General features: G+C 41.6%; 1 protein-coding gene across 3 annotated transcripts in view; it reads left to right on the top strand.

Moving 5' to 3' along the window:
* The first annotated feature begins 15,147 nt into the window (after positions 1-15,147).
* PRKAG2 (protein kinase AMP-activated non-catalytic subunit gamma 2) overlaps positions 15,148-20,620 on the top strand; it is a 236,415-nt gene continuing 230,942 nt past the window's right edge. The window contains exon 1 of one of the 3 annotated variants that reach the window (XM_074574045.1): positions 15,148-15,504. In XM_074574045.1, the coding sequence (XP_074430146.1) occupies positions 15,409-15,504 (96 nt within the window). In that variant the 5' untranslated portion in view covers positions 15,148-15,408. The remainder of the gene's footprint in view (positions 15,505-20,620) is intronic. The other 2 variants (XM_074574048.1, XM_074574050.1) reach the window with 2 other exon arrangements.

The following is a 20,620-nucleotide window of genomic DNA, read 5'->3' as shown; positions in this document are numbered from 1 at the left end:
CATCAGTATAAACCGAGATGTAATTTAGATTGCCAACTTAAAAAATAGCATTGTAGTGGTGACCCTAAATCTCCAACCCCTTCACTGCTTGCCAAGGAGATGTGGACTAGAACTTGCTAAGCAAGTGTTGCTTTTCACCCCAGGAACTTGGGCGTCTGTCTGTGGCTCAGACCTTGCAGCTCAGTGGCAGATCTCCCTCGTGACTTGTGGGAGTCCCACAAGTGCTATGTGGTAAGTATTCAAGGAGTTTGCCATTTACCCACCAAGTAATAGATTCACGATGCTGAAAGGAGTGCTGTATTCATATGTCAGATATGTAGAATCTGCTTTACCACTAGAGAAGATTTAAGGATAAAACAATACTTGAGAACACACGATTTTCAATAATGGAGAAAATTACAAAAAGATACAAGATGGGTCACTAAGATTATGTTTGGCAATAAAGTCCTTTCGTATCTGCACTGACATCTCATCCAGTAAGAGGCTGAGAGACTGGTTAGTTTCTGCTGTGTGTGTCAGACTTGATTCACCTAGAAAACTTTAAAGCTCCATCTTTCATGTTCTAGTGATAAAGAGGTTACTTAGAGTGTCCTGGAACAGCTGTCTCAGTCTAAAGCAGACTGTCTTGTCACCTACCCCTGATAACACTTTCCCTTCTTATATCTTATAACAGGACACTCAGACTCATGTTAATGAAGGAGATCAGGTCATTTACGTACACTACTCTCTTTAAAGTGCCTAATTAATTCTTCTGTTGTACACTTTGATGTGAACACATTCCTGGCTTCAGTTTTGAATTGGTTTTGGTTTGTTTTTTTTTCCTTTACAAGTCCCTTCAGACAGGATGCTAAATTTTGCAAATCATAACTTATAAATATAAAATGTGCAATTCATAAATAATAGATAATTATTATAATTCCACTTGAAAGTGCAACTGAAGTGAGCTCATTTTTAGCAATTTAAATGCAATACTTGAAGATAAATGGATGGCAAAACTGGGAATTGTAGTTCCTAGAAAGAGAGTTTCAGGAACTCTTAGTTATAAGGGCCTTTTTCCTCCTGAGCTGCTCATACTTCTACAAAGAGATGGGAGAGTTTAGCCACTAGATATATTGAATGCACCACTCAAGAGTTCCGTGTGGTTTTGTGCAGGGTTGTGTATAGGAGTGTACAGTCCTCAGTCCTTTACACCTCTGGTGTAACCTTTTTCAGGTGTTTTTACCTCTGTAAGACTTTGAACTTGGTACAGAATAAACGTGGTCTCAGCAGAGTATGATGATCTCCTTGCATTAAAACTGCCTGTATCTGACACAACAGTACAAAGTTCAGGCAGTTTGTTGAAGGCTGAACTGGACTGTTCTGATACAATTTTCTTTATCTTATCAAAAGTCCTCCAATGAGCCAGGTGAGTCCAGACTACTTCTTGTTCTCTGGTTCCTTGGCTCAGTCTGTGACTTCCTGCTGCATGAGTCAGTTTGCTGTTCTCCGGCTATCATTCTCTAATTTTCTGTCTATTTTTTTCTCTGGTCATTTTTATCTGTGACTATATGTTAGGAATATTTTGGTTCACAAAACTCTGACTTGCCTTAATCTGTCTCAGAGTAAAACCTTTGTCTCTCACATTTCCCTCATTCGCTTTCTGAACATAGCCTCAAAAATTTTGATTGCTGTGTGTACTTTGCCTGACCATTTCGGGTTCCCTGCCACTTAATTTCCTGTGCACAAAATCACAGTAAACTTGTTTGCTGTTTCCCCACTTACCATTTCTACATCCTTAAAATGATGATCGTGTATTAAATAGCAATTGTATCTTCACAGGGATAGTCACAACTGTGGTGGGCACTTTTTCAGTAGCCTGAAAAAGTAGGTTGTAAATTTGGTCCACTACATTTATTACATCTGTCTGATCTGAGAAGTGTTAGAATCTGTTTAAAACCATTATGGACAGTTCATCCAGACTTAAGTGAGGCTGGTAGCTGCATGACAAATTCCAGGCTGGGACTGCAACAAAATGAAAATAATTTTCCTGTTTAGCTCCAGTTGTATTTCTCATTATGTGTAGCTAGTGGCTTATTTTTCTGAAAGACCTCTCTTTGGTCAACTGACTTTCCAGCTGACCTTATAAGATTGCAATATGCGTCTGAAAAATCAATTAAAAAAGAACTGAAATACACTTCTATTATATATTAACATGTGTCCTTGTAAAGAAAGGCCATGATCTGGGTATGCAAAGGCTAATAATTGACCAGCTTGCGGTGCCATAATATTTGTTCTATTTATTTTCTTTGCAGAAAGCATGCAAACACTTTGGAGGGACACTAAAAAAAAAAATCTGCAGAATACCCATTCTAAGTTTAAATAGGCGCATTTTAAAATGTTGAGCCATTATCAATGTTTATCACCAAGGGCTCCAAAACTCTTCTGTCTAACAAAAGAGAAAATGTAGATTTTATAGGTTAATGGTAATACATGAAAAATAGGTTTACTTTGTCTCGTTGTAAGGCTACAAAAAAAGTTGAAGATATAATGTGATAAAGGCACATGAAAAGACTGGTTTGTGGTTTTGTGTTACTCATAAGAGGCACGTTCAGCATTTGATTTCAGGAAGTTTCTGAGGGCTCCAAGAGGTGCTCAGCATTTACACAACTGTGTCTGCAAACCACTGTAAAACTGAAGCTTAACCGTGGCATTTGACTTGGAGGAGGTGGTCTCAGTGACTTGCAGTGTTTGGGGGAACAGAGAGGACAACGTATTCCTGTGTCAATACTAGCAGCAGAGGGCATGTAGTCAGTGACTCTCATGTCCAGTGGCAGCTGGGAACTGATTTGGCCGCCACCTCTGTTTGCCTTTCTTAACTTGTGTGCTTTTTTTCATTACTCACTGATTGTACTCCTTTTCCTTCAACTAGAATTGCTTTATACAACGGAAGTATTTCACTTCCACAGATTTCATACCACAGGACTATTTCTTCCCTAAAAAACTCTGAGCTGTTACCAAAAAATTTAATTTCATTACAGTAATCTTTACCAGGCTAATTGGTATTTGGTTTAGGAGTCATTTTGAGTTGCTACACTTATGAAGCCTTCTATGGCTTCAGGGTACTTCCAGGAGATGCCAGGACCTCTGAAAAAGTCTCGTAATGCTAGAACTATCTCCAGTCTGTAGGACTATGGTAAAATAAGTCACTCTTATCCTTTCCCAGTGAATTCTGGGAGAATTCACCTTTCCTTCTGGGCAAGCACATATATTCTGGGAAAACTTCAGAGACTTGGAGCATTTGACTAGTTTAGCTTCTATCCACGTGATTCTAAGGGAAAAATGGTCTTTCACTCAAATGAGTAAATTCTTTAACTTCAGTTTATAACTCAGAATGAGCTTGACAGATGAGCTAATCTGTGGTGCTTTCAATATAGCCTTTCTAGCCCGAGAGCACCAAGATTTTAGGGTTACTTTTTTTTTCTCTGAATAAGAGGTAAACTGGGGGCTATATCTGAACAATATCATGGCAGGGTAGACTCAGTTGTGGTATCCAGCTGGGAATCTGACACTAATGTCTTGCTAGTCAGATGTTGTTGGGCCTAATTCTGAGATTAATATTTACATTCTGCATGGGAACATATTCCAATCACCTGTTATTACCCATATCATATTGTATATAATGCCTTTCATTAATGTATTGCAGTTGAGGTTTTTTTGGCCCAGTTTCTTATTGAAAATCCATTCCAGAACTTGCTTGCTCTTAAATATAAAAAGCTTCTAATTCCTGGACTAAATGTATACATGCCTTTTTTTGCCCTTTTTTTTTTTTTTACATTTGTTCTTGAATCAACTTTAGATTTCAGCTTAATTGATTTGAGTTGGAGCCGAGAACACTTTCAGAGTCAGGCTGATGCTTTTTGAAAGAGCTTATAAATCTGTAATTCCAGTGCTCTCCAGATTTCTTCGAGGAGAAAGTACATGTTCCCTCCTGCCCAGCAATGCTTTGATATCAAGAGCTTTTTATTTGCTTAGAGCAATTCTTCCATTTTGGGAGTTTGTTTTAATTTGGCTTTTATGACTTGAAGTATCTGGTGTCTCGTAGTAGATATTAAAGAGAAAACCAGCATACGCTACTTGGGTTTAACTTTGTTAGTAATTGCTTACCCAGAGGATAAATAATGAAACAGCTTTACTCTGAAAAGTATTAATGAGAGACATAATTTTTTACAGATAAGAAAATGGTATCCTTGACTTAACATTACCATTGAGGCTGTAATTTTTTATGTGATTCAGTGATAAATATTTGTGTGAACTTTGGTATATACTTGCTAGGGTATTGGGATTTCCTCAGCTTCTCTTTTAGTGCTAATGAGCAGAATGTACTAAAAATATTTTTTCTGAAGTTGCCCTAATTTCATGGGGCATCTGGGTTCTGGTAGGACTAAGCCCTTTGCTAAGGGATTACTGTCAGATTCTGAAGAGATGAATGGGAAAATTTGTCCCTTCGTCTCCAAACAGCTTAAAATAAAATGTCCGAGTTTCCACTTCCAGGAGTCAAGTCTCAGTGCTGAGGTGAACGATAGCAAACCTTAGGGATTTGAAGAATAGTGTAATTGTTAGTCCAAATACCAAAACGTAAATTCTGAGTGTCAAGTGCCTAAGAGTGGCATCTGAATAACAAATCTGAATATTCCATTAAATCAAACACATTGTACCAAGTGCTTTGCATTTTATTTTGGCACTGAGATAGTATTTGTTTAATATGGATTCTGAAGTCCTGATAAAAGCAAAATTTCCGTTATGATAAGATTGCAGGATTAGCCCCAACTTTAGTAATTATTGGCCTGCTTCCAGCAAAAACTATCAACACTTTTTCCTCGCTAGAAAATATAGTTACCTTGGGGCCAATTTTGTAAGGAATGCTTGAGACCGGTTTGAGATATATATGCCACATATGCACATATGTTTATGTCTACATATTAGCAATTCTGTATCTTCACTTTGGCATTGCCTTTAATATAAAATTAGACCTGTTTATACTGATTTTTGCATATGGATGGTTCTCCTCGATTCTTAATTAATTATATATTATTTAATTACTCTTGTAGTATATGCTAGTCAAAATAACAATGCGTTACAGTTCTAATTTGGAGTCCCCAGGCACAAAATGCTTGCCATTATAATCTCCTAGATATTAAATATCAGTTCAGATATTCATAATTCTGAATAACTGGTAATTCTACTGTCAGTTCAGATAATAGAATAATGCTCAGTAGAGCTTACGACTGTGCAATAAAAAAAAATCTTCCACATGATCAGCCTCATGCCATCAGGATTAGTGTTGATGAGCAGGAAGAAATTTGACAGGAGAATGGCTGCTCTCTTCTTCCTTTCACCCAAGCTGTTGTGGTCCCATAACAGCTACCAGGACACACTGGAGTGGGGCACCTCACCTCATGATCATCTCCCAGTGGAAACAGGTCTTACGTGGACCACAGTAATGCTGGGACATAATGAAAATATTACACTCCCACATTTCCCACCCACATTTTTATGTATAGCAGAAAATAAAAGAAAATAAATTTATATTTAAAAAGAAGACCATAAGTTCCAGGTTATACATATCCTGTCATCTGGAAGCTTGCAGAGATGCTTGCAGAAACAGATGCAGAAATTGTTTGCATCTCACCTGACACAGGACTTTAATCTTCTTGTTTCTATCTTCTTGAATACTATTCATTCTTGTCCAATATGTAGGTTCGGTTCCTCTCCTACAAGTGTTTGCTGATTTTAGTCTGCTTTTTCACACTAGGAAATCCTGCTTTGTGGCAGGATTTCACTAGTTCATGACATGAAGCATTGCCAGATCTAGCTGCTCTGTGGATAGGGAAGGGTGCTGGAAGAGGAGGAGACGTGGCCCTTTGCTTGGCCTCAGCGTGATCATGTCACCACGTGCAAGTGTCTGATATTAGTGGTGCTAAGGGGATGCTACCGTCCTTTCAGCCATTTAACTTTCCACCAGTTGTCTCTTTGTCTCTAAATTATGGCTGAAGCACACACTCCCTTCTCGGGTTTGCTGTTAGTCTGTAGGTGGGGAGCTCTCAGGGCTGGCATCAGGACATTTTAGGACTTTATTATTACCCTTTACATGCTATTTTGCAAGATTTTTACCAAGAAGCTGCTTTTCTTTCAGTCTGGTTGGCACCTATCTGTCACATATGCCAGCTGGGAGAGCTTCCTGTATTGATTCTTGGCCAGTTTCCTTCCCAGCATCTGACCCTGTCGCTCTCCCTTGGAAGTGTGACTTCCTTGTAGAAGTGGATATGACCTAGACATCTGTTCTTTCCAAGCAGATCTTTTGTATCTCATCCCTTCATGATTCCTGCAGGCAATTGCACTGTATCGATACTTCCTATTGTCTCCCATGCTTTCCCAGCACTTTGTTTGAACTTCTGTCCATGCCCTCATTCGCTAAAACAAGAGGTATTTCTGCTGGTTGCTTCTGTTTGTTTGACTCTGTAAACTGATTGCCAAACAAGGAGTAAACAGCACAAATTGGGAAGTCAATTTGACTTAAAATAACATAAATTCAAGACACTGCTCTCCCTGCAGCGCTGAGTACCCAGAGAGCTGGGAAGACTGACTGCTTTCTGTTGAAAATAATTAAATTGGCCCAAAATGGGGACCTGTCAGTTACCAGTTACAAAAGCAAGAACTTCTTTTTTTTCATGTTGGTTTTCTTTTCATTTTATGGAGGACAATGAGTAGAAAATACTGTGATTGCATGGCCAGCATACCTCTGAGGGTTCATGTTAACTGTACCTTGTGCCTTTCATATGTTATTTCGTGCCCTACCTAGGACATTGCAACTATAACCTCTTCTATCAGTGACAGAACACAATCAGTTAATGACTTTTTGATTTTTTTTGGTTTTGTCTTCTATCTTCAACACCTAGAATATCTCCTTGAGCCATTCTTTTCCTTTCACTTGTTTTTTATCCTACATGTATCTACTGAGCTTTAGACATCTCTAGTGTTAGCTTTTCATTTTTCATTTGAGACTCTGAAGTCCAGGTACTTTGCAAAATAAGACATAATCAAAATTTTAATCGAGAAAAAATTAATAATCTCAATGAAGTTACACTGAATCATGCTAACTAGCATCTGTTGGGAGCTCTTTGGATCCAGGGTAGGGAGCACCTTGACATTCCAGCGTCATCTCTAGACATTTGCTGCTTCTAAAACTTCTGATAAGATTTTAGACCGTCATCTTAAGAAAAATGATGCGGTTACTTTGAGATATTTCAAAACAAAAGTTCTTCCTGACATCAAGTTATATTACCATAAATCTTCCCTTATTGTCATTTTCACCATTTTCGAATACTGTTTGAGAGATTTAAAGCCATTCTCCTGGCTTTAAAATCTCAGATAGAGATGAAAAATGAAATGTGCTAAATCTGCGCTTGCTACGTTCTAAATACATACTTCTTTTGGAATTCCATTGTTGCTATGGTAATGCGCAATCTGCAGTCTTTAACTGGATATATCCATTGCCATTCATGTGTCAGAATGATGTGCTAATAATTACGACGCTTGCTACCTTCAGCATTATACAGCTCAGTGCAACGTGAAGAGCATTCCCCCTTGTATTGCTCATTTGCTGCTGAATACAGTAGTAGTAGAGTAGGACATTGTGTTTGTCTCTTCCAATGGAAGTGCTCTGCTGACAGGCCGTGAAAAGGCTGAGAAGCAACTTCAGTTTTGTTTGCAGAGAGCCCAGGCATGCAGGGGAGCCAGGATCCAACATTGTCATTCTCCTGGCACAGCTCCAGAATACAGACCTCAGATGGCTTTCTTGCCCTGAGGCCAACTGGTACAGCAAGGCTCGTAATAGAACTCTGAGACAGAGCAGCCATATCCGAGCTTCCCACTGGGAATGATCATTGACTGGTGTTAATTCCTGAACCATGCCTTGGCAGTGTCTTGGAGAGCTGTAGCTGGCCTGAGACTGTGTGAAAAATTTGGCGATATGGACAGTTGCAGGACAGTGCTCACACCTGTGCCCTGACGCTGTTTGGGTTGCTAGTGTAGATGAAAGCGCTGTTTCTGAGCAACCTTTCTAACATGTCACCTTTTGTTCTGGGGAGGTGGCGTCTTGGATCTGCATTAATGCACACTTCACACTTGCTCATCATGCTTGCCTGTGCTCTTCATGCATGGAGAAGCACGAAAACAATCTCTGCAGCACTTCAGTTAGACAGAATTGCTATTTGGGGATTAAATAATATGTTGGCATTGTTGCAAGCAAGACTAGTTTGGAAAGACTGGGCTCTTAGTACAAGAGATATACAGTTTATTTATGAAAACAAGGAGAAGTTGCCATTCACCTCTCATGGTTTTCTAATGTTTGTATCTTGTTGGATGCATAGGTCCTGCCAAGCTGTGTAGGCAAGCAAAGTCTCAGTGTGTATTCTGATCCTCTGGAAGCCATTGTGTTGATGAGGTTTCATATCACTCTGTGGTTTCTTCCTTTTTTATTCACTCCTCTGTCTCATCCATAAATAATCATCTTCATTGGTTCTCCACACATAATGTGATTTCTGGTGCTCTGCTGTTATTAGTTAATACCATGTGAGAAAACACATTTGAATTGTTTTATGCAGAAAATACACTTGGTAAGTGCAATTTTGCTTTCCCTACACATAGCCTAGCCACTGGCCTTGGGTGGAGGTCAAGTGGAAGAGCATTGCTACAAGTATGTTCTGGGACACCTTGCCACCAATACTTCGCAGCATAATAAATTTGAATTTAAACATGCAAAAATTATTTTCTGTGTGATCTTACAGACCATCCTGGAATCGACTGCTTATGGTTGCTTTTGGAAACCTCACCTCTTTTTACATCTGCACCGCCAAGCAGTAACAGGCTGATGTTTTGGGGCAGTTGCACTTTGCTCCAGAAGGAAGGCGTTGTTACTGCCTACTGTACTGTCTGAGGCCCAACACACTCTATGCCAAGGAATAAATTCTGAGATTAGCACACAGAGAAAGCTCACAGAAAGTGCATTTGTAATTTTTCAGCTCTCTGAATTCTTTCCAGTTCAAGGGGAAGAACATGGAAATATTTTCAGATTTTTACTGCTGAAAACGCTTTTTGTTCTTGTGCCCACACATATCTGGTAGAACTATGTCTCTGCCTCCTTTAAATGCTCTTCTAGCTAATGTACTGCATTACGCATACTATTGCAAAAGAAAATGAAAAGCAAACTCCTCTTGAAGCCTATTCATAATTCTCTGTGTTAATTTGCAGGACTGACAAAAATCGCACTATATGGGAAACAAGTATCTTTCCACTATTTTTGCATATAATCTGCTATATTAAATTTTGATTGAGGTTATCTGTCTAACTTGTAGGCCTATATATGCAAATCAAAAGCACTAAGTGTTGTGTCTGGCTAACAGCCAGAAAGTCTGAATCACAATCAGTTGAAAACACAAAAGAAATTTTCCTGTATCAGTAAGGAGGAAATGAGATGCTTTACAGGCCTTTGTCTATTTCTTCTGTGATTCTTCAGTACTAAGAAAACTTGAGGCTGAACAGTATCATTTCAGTCAATGGAAATCTTTTTGTATATAGAAATCAATATAAAAACAAAATATTTATCTCAGAAGATATTTTGATCATTGAAAGGCTCTCCTGGGTCTTAGAGTCAACAGAGGTTGTATGAACCTTGAATAATCAGCTTCAAGGTCTTTTATCAAGCTGTTGTTCTTCAAAATAGAAAATGTGTTTTTCATGTTTGTATCTAATCAGGTCTCCCAGACACTTACTTTCTATGCAGAGATGACACTGAGAGCATTATTGTTATTTCACTCTTACACTATAGTGATGCAAATGAGAATCTGAATTTAGCTCTCACCATCATCTACAGCACAGTGCTGGCACTAATGTGAACCACGCAATGGAGTTCAGGTCACATCATCATGCACCCATCTGATTTACTGGGGTTGCATCTGTTCTCGTGGTGTCCATACCATGGAGTATGTGGGCAACTGCAGAAGGACTATGTCTGTGGAGCTGTGAAGATGGGAGATAGTGAGGCAAGCCTTGCAGCTGGCAAAATGGGGACCCTCCTGCCAATCCTTGCACCAGTGCCCTGGCCAAGATCTGCAGCTGAGACACTTTTAGGAAAGAAAACTAAAAAAACTGCCCCTGCCTTTGGCTGATTGGAGGGAAATGAGCAGTCAGATTACATTAGAGAAACAGCCTAGAAAGTTCCTATGACACTGCTTCTTTCTCATTTCCTCTCCTCTGCATTATGGTCCAGATGAGAAGACACCTTGCTGACTCAGTGGGTGAATGAGTGCAGCGGCTCTGGAGTGACCAGCACACCAGGAGAAGTGGTGTGAGCAAGAGGGAGTGCTGTAGGGCAGAATGTCTCCACCAGAGCATACAGCTTTAAAACAGCACCGTTACTGCTGGGCTTCAGGTGAAGAGAGAGAATTTATTTCAGTAACCACTCATGTACCAGAAGGCATCTGACAGCCTGGGGAGGAAGCACAGCCACCTGACTACACAACCTCTCTCCTTCAGCATAAACATTTGTCTTTGCTGCTGTTGTGTTCCTGGGGACCTTCTGAGGACCAGAAGTTCTTCTCTCATTAACCTCATTATCTCACCATACTTCAGCCAGTCAGGCTTTCCTGGCAGGCTTGCAATTTCCCCAGCAAATTTCCCCATGGAAGACCATTTCAATTGCAGTTTTTCTGCAAACAATGCAATTTATCTCTCTACAGGTATTTACTCATCTTGACTGTATTCTACTTGAGTTGAAAACTGCTCCCTGCACTGTGCTGAGCGTCAGCGTGTCACAGGTGAGAGTGTGAGGATGGGCAGACAGATGTAGAGGTGTGTGTCCTCTCTGGCCTCTGCAGAAAAGACTTGTGCAGGGACTACTGCATCCTGATACTGCATCGTGTTAATTACATTGTACTGGTGATTAAGTTAAGGACCCCTATGCAGCAGGATCGAATTCAATCTAATAGATGTGTTGAACAGAAACTGAACAATTGACATAATGCATGCTTAGGAAAGTGAGTGGGAGACTGGAGAAAAGAGAGAGATGGAGAACAAAAATGGAAAGATGATAAAAGGTGGAATATGAAGCAGAGCAGAACGGGAGAGGTGGAAGAGGAACTGCAGAGACCAACGTGGACAAAAGTTAGCGTGATAAGAAAATAAAGAGAAAATTAGCTATGATGAAGCATAGTAGGTGCTGGGATACCAGATACCAGTAACAGTCAGACAAGTTCGCGGGCATCCAGATTTCAAAATATATTTATTTTCAAGGATTTGTCTTTAAACCCTGGAAATATTTGAAAAAGGTTTGAGAGTCACAAATAAGAACATATGTATACACATACCTAAGAAATAATGTAGTTGATCTGAGAAATTACAGTATTTATCCTGGTGTAATATAGGCATTACTTATAGTAGGAAATCTAGTGCCCAAAAATGAGATTTCTGCAAGTTTTAGTGGCTGAAAAATAGTTATAGATTGCATGTGTGAAAAATCTACATGAAGTGCTCGCAGTAAGATTTACTGTGTAGCCTGAAGAGAAAGAACAATAGTTATTTCCACAGATTTTTTTTTTCTGTAATAAAATATATAAGTGCTTGGCAATATTACTAACAACAAACTTTAAAGCACTAGCAAAACGTACTGGTTTTAATAAAGATTTTTAAACTTCCAGCAACTCACCAAATTCTCCCCATGCACCACTTCTTTTAGACACACTTTTAAACTTAAATTTAAAGTCTTAAAAAAAATCTCTACATATTGCATGTAAAATTTCAGCACAAAAGTTAGCTGGTGACATATTATTTTACTTATGGCAACTAAAATTGATACAACCAAGGCTCAAAGCAAAATTTTATAGCCATTTTATAAACTTAGGAATGTACTCTGGGAATTCGTCATGGAAAAATTGACTCAAACTGTATTTAAGTAATAACTAGGGCAAATCCTGTGACGGAATGTAGTCCAAAATGCACGTGGTGCTTGTGCTGAGCTCCAGGTATGGCTTGGGACTGGGGACCACTGGGGTGGGACTGGGGAGAGGCAAAATGTGTCTGCTGTGTTTGAGATCCTCTTCTGCTGCCCCCAACTGCCCCCCCGCGCCGAGGGTGCATGAAACCTCTAAGTACTTTAGGGTGGTATTCACAGAAGTATTTTGATATTCATTTGTCTGTGAAATTAGTAATTTCACAGTAGCTGCTTACATGCCTCTGAAAACACATTTGTTTGTAGTCAAATTGACAGGATTGAACATGGAAAAAATAATTTTAATTCACATGAAAAGTATTTGCGATGCTCCTTGTTCATGTGATGGCTGCATTTCTCCCCAAAAGATAAAAAAAAGAAGATAAAAACATGACGCCTTACTGTCTGAAATAACTGGTGATTCCTTTATTTTATATCAGAGTCTTATTAACACTTTATGAGGAGTCAAACTCCTGAAGTCTAGCAGCTGTAGGAGGATTTTGACTTTGGTGGTTTGGGGTTTTTTTGTTTGTTTTGGTTTTTTTTTTTTAAATGTGTCTCTAATCCTCAGAGCTGCAATGAAAAGTTTAAAAATATGACTGGAGGATCAAAGGTCATATTTGTCATCTTAGAGGATCAAAGGAGAAAAATAAGAATAACCCCACATTGTGGTATTAATAAAGTTATAAATATGCTTAAGTCAATGTCATGGGGTGGGGGGTGGGGGAAGCTGATCATGGGGGTTTTTCAGGTTTGGGAGTTTGGCCATACTGCCTTTGTTACTTCCTAAAAATTATTTCACATTATCCACCATTATTCATATAAATAATCTGCAAGAAGAAAAGGAATTCATTTAGATTTAAAATACTAAATGTGGAGAATAAGAATAAATGATAATATTGTAGGAAGCAATTCTGCATAAACAAGAGAATTGATTATATCTATGGTAGATTTTATTCCACCTCAAATGTTTGTTAATTTAACAAAGAACAGCCAGGAGATCTGCTTACTTAGGATACCTAGTGCTAAAATCCTTCTAAAGAAATTCTATCTTTTTTTTTTTCATTATTTTTTAACTTTCAAGACCAATACTAGCAATGAAAAATGTCATGACAGTTTTTTGATAGACTTATTCATTAGTAATTTTCTCACTTCTTGATTCCAGCGGTCCATCATTCCCATATCCCTTGGCAGCAGCACTTCGTTAGTGGAAGAGTTTTATATAAATGTTGGGGGGAAGTGTGTTACAGACCCCACTCCTCTTTTCCGGGGGGACTCCCAGGCTACCCCAGGCACCGTTTTCTGTCTGCGGGAATTCTGCTTCTCTGTCCCTGTGCTGTTAATGTCCTTTTCTGACTTGGTGACGATGTTGCTAACTTCTGTGGTCTCATTTCTGGCTCTGTTTCCTTCCATGACATCCTATAGGAACCTATAAGACAGTTATATATAACATTAAAGAAGAGGGTTCGTATTTTTATTTGATTCTGTATGGTTTTAGGGAAGTGGCTACAGACTTTATAATTGACCTACCTTTGCGCCTGTTAAATCCTGAGAATTCCATAAAGAGGGAGATAAATCTGAATTCTTGTATTTCTTGAAGATCGCCGTCGCAATCCTATATTTTTTCAGAAGATAAGAAGATTTTCTTGGAAAACACTTCCTTCAATGCTTATAAATCATTGTTTCATAGAATCCCGTAAGATTTGATAGAGGTAATTATGGTGTAGATGGTGAATGCACACATGCACGGCTTTGAGCCCAGTGAAAAGCTGTGTTTAAGTGATGTGATCGAAGGTCTGTGGCTGTAACGGCCTTGGTCTAATTGTCAAATTCACACAGTGTAAAACAGTGCAGAGATTGTCAAGGGAAGAGTCACTTTCTAAAACAAAAACCTCACTTTTTGATCCAGAATGTATGTTTGTTTGTATGTGTATGAAAACCAAAGACATCTCTCTCTCATTGCTGTTCAAAACCCTCATCCTTGGAATCCTGCCTGGCAGCAGGGCTGGTGTTGGCGTGGCTTTGCTCTGTAGCTGCCACACAGCGTGCCCCGAAACACAGCAACCGCCGCAGCCACAGGTGGAGCGGATTCTGAAAGCTTTTCATTTTCTGATACTCTGTAACGCCAAAATCGTTTGCCCGGGGGGTGTGATCTGCCTCTGTGCTCGGCTGAATTTGCATTGGCGTTCGAAGGCTTTTTGGAGGGAGGGGGCGGAAAAAAAACCGTGTTCGAGAATGGACCGGGGCCCTCTCGGGCTTGGCGCAGGTTCCCCGGCAGCGAGGGGGTGGTTTTGCCCGGCGGGAGCGAGCCCGGCAGGGACGCCGGGCTGGTCCCCGTCGCCAGCGCCGTCCCTCGGGCCGCGGGCCCATTGCAGCAGCCGAGTGTCGCAAGGGTGCTGCGGGCCCGGGAGCGCTGCGGGGACGGCGGGGTGGAAAGGGGGCTGCCTCCCGGGGAAGTAACGCTCCTTTAGGGGCACGGGCCGGGAGAAATCCCGGGAAAAGGGAGGAATCAGGCGGTGAGGTCGGGAGGGAAAGGGACCGCGCCGCTGTTTTGCGTTTTTCTGGCAAGGTGACACCCAGCCTGTTCGCCCGCCCCCGCGCTCCCGCAGCCCGGGGGATGCGGGAACAGCCCCGGCTCCTCTCCCGGCAGGGCGGCCCGCGGCGGGGGGAGCGGTGCGCCCCGCACACGGGGAGGGCTGCGGAGCTCGCCCCGGGGGGAAAGTTGCGTTGTGCCGGTTTTGCACTTCCTGACGAGCCCGGCCGGGGCTCTCGGCAGCCCCCGGACACCTCCTCCCGCCCCGGCCGGGCTCCGCCGGGCAGCGCTCGCCCGCCGACCTGCCCCCTGGGCGCGGAGCCGGCCCGCCGCGGGACATCCGCGCTCTCTCCGCGGGCCGCCGGTCTGCCAGGAGCCTCCCCCGAGCGCCTTCCCCTTTTCGTTTTTTTGCGGCGTTTGGGTGTTTTTTGGGTTGTTTTTTTTTTTTTTTTTTTCTTTTTCTCTCTCTCGGGGAGACTGCGGCCGCGCTGGGCGAGGGGAAGGAAACTTTCTCACCCCCCCAGGATGCTCCGGATATTTTTGAAAGGGCGGAAGAGTGAGAAAGCGAACAGCGTTCGTAAAGGCATCTCATGCTCTTGAGAAGGTCCCTCCTGACACCTCGCTGCTGGGATTAAAGGCCGGAGCTGGATAAACTCCTCCCCTTCCCTCTGCTTCTCCCATCCTCCCCCCCCCCCAATCCTTTCCTAAGGCCGTTTAAAAAAAAAAAAAAAAAAGAAAAGAAAAAAGAAAATAAGGAGCCTGGAGTAACTGCGGCCGGTGGGACGGTGGGGAGAGGTGGAAGAGGAGCCTCCCTCTCCAGATCCATCGCCCAGCACCGCGCCTGGGTGAAGGGATGGGAAGCACTGCCATGGACAAGAAGAAAGACGCCTCCAGCAGCAGCAGGAAAAGCTCCAGCCAGAAGAAACTCATGTTGCGAGTGCACATCCCCGTAAGTGGCTCCTTGCTCTTCCTCCCCTTTGGCAGCTGGCGTGGCTTGGTCATGTTTTTCTCTGACATGTAGCACAGTGAAAGGCAGAGAGAGGTGTTTCCTGCCGCTGAGGTCTGGAGTTTGGTTGATGCTGGGCTGGAGGGTGCAGCCCGTGCAACAGGCAAGTCCTCCACATCTGGGGTGGGCTGGGGCATGGGGGGCTCCCCTGGTCTCTGCCCCCCGTGCGGTGCTGGGAGCTCCAGGTGCCATGTCCATGGCACAGAGGAGTGAGGATAACTCCAGCTGCACCACTGCTCCCCTGCCCTGGGCTGTGGGTTTGGTTCAGTATGTCTCATCCAGTTCACAGGCAGACTCGCAGTGTGGTTTAGTGAAAGGTGTTCACCCCAAATGCTGCTCTCAACATCCCCAGGTTTGGCTCTGGGAACTGTCCGTGCCTTGTGGCTGAATCAGAGTGTTTAATCTGACTCTTCTCTCTCTCAAGACTAATCCATATCTGAATTTCCCTGGGCTGGAGAATACAGAGCTCGCTTAGATTTGGACACAAGCAGTCTGTTTATTGCCAAAAGAGCAGGGACAGTTGTATTGCCATGGTGGAGCACACTAGTGCGTCAGGCAGTCTGTTCACTGATTCTTGTTTTGTATATTCACACTATAAAGAAAGAGGCAAGAAACTATAGCATATAGATACAGAATAACCTCAGACCAAAAGTTTCTCACTATTCCCAGTGAGTACTAAAAGGCTGGCTGTCTCTGTCTTCAGAGTTTACGTGCCTTTCAAAACTCTGGTTATTGTTTTTCTTTACTATTAGGATGTTCTTTGTTATCTATGGAACTATTTAGGTTTTCATTCTCAGTCACTATGTGCTTTTGGTTTCAGTGCTTCTGGCAAGAAATGGCAGAGTCTCTTTATCTTTTTCTGTGCAATCTGGTGGGTTGTTTTTAAAATCTCATTATATAAAAGTGGGAAACAGTCCTACACGTGTCTCTGCCAGGCCACTAGGGAGCAAAAAGATATTTCTGGTTCTAAGTTTTTCCTTTGTTTTAGGGAAGAATAAGAAGTCAAAGCAAATTTATTAGGTGTCTTGAGTGTGTGGAATAAAATGGAGGAGAAATACATGGCTCTTCTGCAGATTTCATTTTTCTCTGGAGAGGAATGCAAGCCCAGGAGCCTAAGCCAAACTTCTGGAGCTCTGAGTGCATTCAGTACTAGGATAAAAGGGTCTGTTTCTGCTAACATGGGTGTTGCCTACGCTTTTGTGACTGGAGTTTTTAGGCAATAATCTTTGCCATGTTACCAGTAGTATTTCACAGTAGGGATGTAAAATGAAAACAAAATGTACCATACCAAAGCACCACTCACCCTGTGCACCTTATTCCTTTCCACCCTGCCTGCTGCATTGTCTCTGCTGTCTCTTTCCATAGCCCCCCCACCTCTGACTCAGTCTAGCCAGGAACTTCTGTGCAGCTGGATCTCTACCTCTGCTCCAAGAAGCTGCACTTTCTGCCGGCTGAAGAGCTGCAGGTAGTATGGGAGATGCTGTGGTTGTTGCAGAATTTTACAGGATCCATCTGGTGCTTTTGAAATACCTTCTGACCAGCAGATAACTGGCCACACTGGTACTTAGAGCAATTTTCCCCATTTTATGGTTGTGAAGTTAAGGTGGAAAAAGTGCCCAAATAACTTGTTTGCACTTAAGCATTGTTGACAGAGGAAGGCTAATCCTTTTTCCTAATTGCCTCCCTTTCTTCATGAGTGTTGCCTTAGTTCTGTCTTGGATGGAAGATCATTAGTAGTGGGGCATAATTTTTTATGTTCATTAATCTCTTGGCTTCTTTGCTGTGCAGTTCATCACCTAGGTAGTGGTAGTTATTCAGATACAAGCCTGCAAATGCCTGATATTACACTGAAGTCGATATGAGTTTTATTGTTCACCCAGTTGGAAGCAATTCAAGATTTGGTAATGAGATAACACGTTCCATCCCTCCTCTCCATCCCCAAAGTATGATCCTTCTGTTCCATTCTGCATCATTCTAGCATTCCTGAAATGGACTATTGGGCCCAGGATCTTTCAGATTGTACTCACATTTTTGGTCGTTTTCTGTTATCTAGTAGAATTTAAATATGACTGTGCTGTAAGAAAGAACATTTTTCTCATTCTCCTAATTTGACAGTGGAATCTGCATTTGAAAAGATCCATTTAGACTGTTTTTTTTTCTCTTTCATAACGTTTCCTTGGCTGTTGTTTTGAAGCATCGTTCCTATTATTTCAGTGGCGCCTGTCAGTGTAGCTGTAGTTGTCAAGGGAGCTTTCACCAGACAGTAATTTTTATTTTGTTCGTCCTCTTCTTTGTTTTGCTGTGAGATCATGTTTATTGCTGAGACATGTAATTCTTGCTCATTGAGATCTTCAAATTAGGAACAAGAGAAGGACTAACAAGGTCTGAGTAGGAGGGGAGAGAGGAGTCAATTCTGAAAGAGAAAGCAGTGGGAGAGAAAGGTACTGTTGTGATGCAGGCGACCCTAAAATATATTTATTAGTCACACAGAAATGCTGACTGAAAAAGTAAGACAAATATTGTGCAAAAAAAGAATAATGCAAAATATGCTACAATTAGGTTAGAGGATTATGGAATAATAGGTATGTCTGAAAAGAAAGTTGTATGCTTTTCTTCTCTCTCCCACATATTTTTCTATTTTTGGGGTTTGCCTGTGACAGTGGGAAAAAATGGATCTATTTAAGAAAGATGGTTTTGTGTCTTGCAACACTCTAGGGCATTTCTCAGGTACATCTTTCTCAAGCAAGAACAAAACGTGATACAAAAAGTCTGGAAACACTCTTATTTTCACCTTCTTTCTGTGCTCAATCTCCTTTGGCGCAAGTGGGTGGTGCCCAACCTTTGCTTCTGGGAGTAGTGGTAGACCACTAAGTTCCTGCCAGTTGGGTTTCCTGGCTGCTCTCAACTTGTCATTGAGTAGCCAAGAGTAAAGTGAGGGCCACTGTGTTCTGTTAGCATGGCAGGGAAGTATTTGCTAAATTGCTGGACTGATTGATCAACTTTCTGCTTGGTTTGTTTGTTGTTTTCTTTGCAAATACACAACTGACTAACAAACGTAATTTAGATGAACCATAATATCATTGCAGGAGCCTTTGTGAAGCAGAGGTCAGGTCAACCTCCGTCTTTCCCAGCAGCACGTTCTGAAGTCTTGAAATTAGAGATGCCTAAATGGAAATTTCTGGTCCAAATATCTTTGAAAGCTGCTTCAGATTTGAATAGAAACCTTTGCTCTCGAGATGCATCAGATCTATAATATGAAGACATTAGCATTATAAAATTCCTTTTTAAGCCATTAGAAGTTAATGCTTGCACGCTGCTTTGAACATTTTAAAACCTCTATTCTGAGATGGTACGTAATTGTCTGCTGAGTAGGAGCTCACAGCAGTGAGATCAGTATGTTCTTTTGTCATCTTGCAAAATTGATCTGTTCTAATGTTAATGTTACTGTTGCAATCCCATGTTGCTGCAAAAACAAAAAAAAAGAAAAAAAGGGAGAGATTCTGCTCTTGCTTACTTTGAATTTCATCTGGGATAATTCAATCAGTGCCAGCAAAGTTATGTTGTACTTACGCTAGCATAACTGAGGGCAGAACCTGTCTCAAGAGCTTCACCATGGCAAGTGCCAAGCACCTGCTGCTCCCAGCAGGTGGAAATTGCAGAACCTTGGCACTTCCTTGGATTTTTCCCAAATACATCACAAGGTGACTTTTAATTCAAAAGAACAAAGAGATTTTTTCACAATAAGGACAAGAATAACATCTGCAAATGAATATAAAAACATCTTTCAGTCCAGTGAAGTGGCTGTTGCCTCTGGTACTTCAGCCCCCACAGAAGAGTTGAAGCAGTAGAAGGATGTTTTGGAGATCATGATCCTTTATTTTCAGTGTCACACAAACAAACATCTCTGCACACTTTCTCCCATTTCTTTTGTCATCCTCTATGATTTTGAACAGACTCCTCAATGTGCAAATTTATTGCTGTTTCCAGGCCTGTTGTTATGTCGGGATGCCAGGCTGAAACATCAGATGGCTTAAATATTTCTAAGCCGATAGATGACAATGATGTTCTGACAGCTAGTGTTGGCTCGGGCTCTGCCCCTCCATCTTGCTTTCCACACTTGCAAAGTCATTAATGGCTGCATGCCTGATAAATCACTGTGAAATTACTTTGTTCTGTCACAGTTTTTACAGGGTGCTTCTTGCCTCCCAGTAATTGCTGGGTGGGCTGATGACAACAGCACTTCAGTCTAGGGATCACTTTAGGAAGCTGCAGATGAGGAATAAGCTGGTCAATTGTTTCAAAGGAGATGAGGGAATCAGCTTCCAGTGTGATCTAAGAATGAAAAAAATGTTTGTTTTCTTGGGAAAATGAGGTGGGGGTAGAGGGAGACAGAGGAGAGAGAAATGTTTCCCTAAAATTAAATCTGCAACTGTCCTCCCCCTTGCTGTCATAGGGCAGACTCTGAGTTGTCCTGAGCCTCTGTGGCCTGGAAGTTTAAATTTGGATTCCTCCCTAAAGGGCTGATATATTAAGGATCTGAAAGGGCAAGAGGTATTTGCTCAGGAGTGTTGAGATTGCGCTTTGAATGTACCTGAAGGAAAAAATAAAAGGATTCATGTTTGCAGTCATAATAGCTGCCACTGTAATTAGGCAAGCTCTTAGTCTTTTTTGTTTTAAAGCTTAACACAAACTGATCATCAGCTTATTGAAAAGTACTGCTTCTTAAAAACATCACTTTTTCTGGTAGGAGATTCTGCTCCTAAATGGTCTTGTCTAACCTCCTTTATTTATACCTGTGAGCCTGTGAGGACTGTGGGCTCAGAGGAATGTGAATTTCCTTGGAGGAATAAGTCATGAAGGTGGAAAGAATGTCCCAGAAATGTGGATGGTGAGATTTTTGGCCTCAGGAAAGGTTACTCACACTGTGCTTGTATTGGGAATTACTGAAACAGAAGGAAATGTCATACTTCTAGAGGGATCAGGAGTGAAGTGGGAAGTAGTGATCTCCACCTGGAAGGTTCCAGTGCCTGTTCGCAGACCTGCAAGGTTCAGCTTATGC

The sequence above is a fragment of the Larus michahellis genome, chromosome 2 (assembly GCF_964199755.1).
Source record: "Larus michahellis chromosome 2, bLarMic1.1, whole genome shotgun sequence".
In the NCBI taxonomy this organism is placed as follows: Eukaryota; Metazoa; Chordata; class Aves; order Charadriiformes; family Laridae; genus Larus; species Larus michahellis.
Note: the sequence above shows the minus strand (reverse complement) of the source record. Positions and strands in the feature narration are given on the sequence as shown.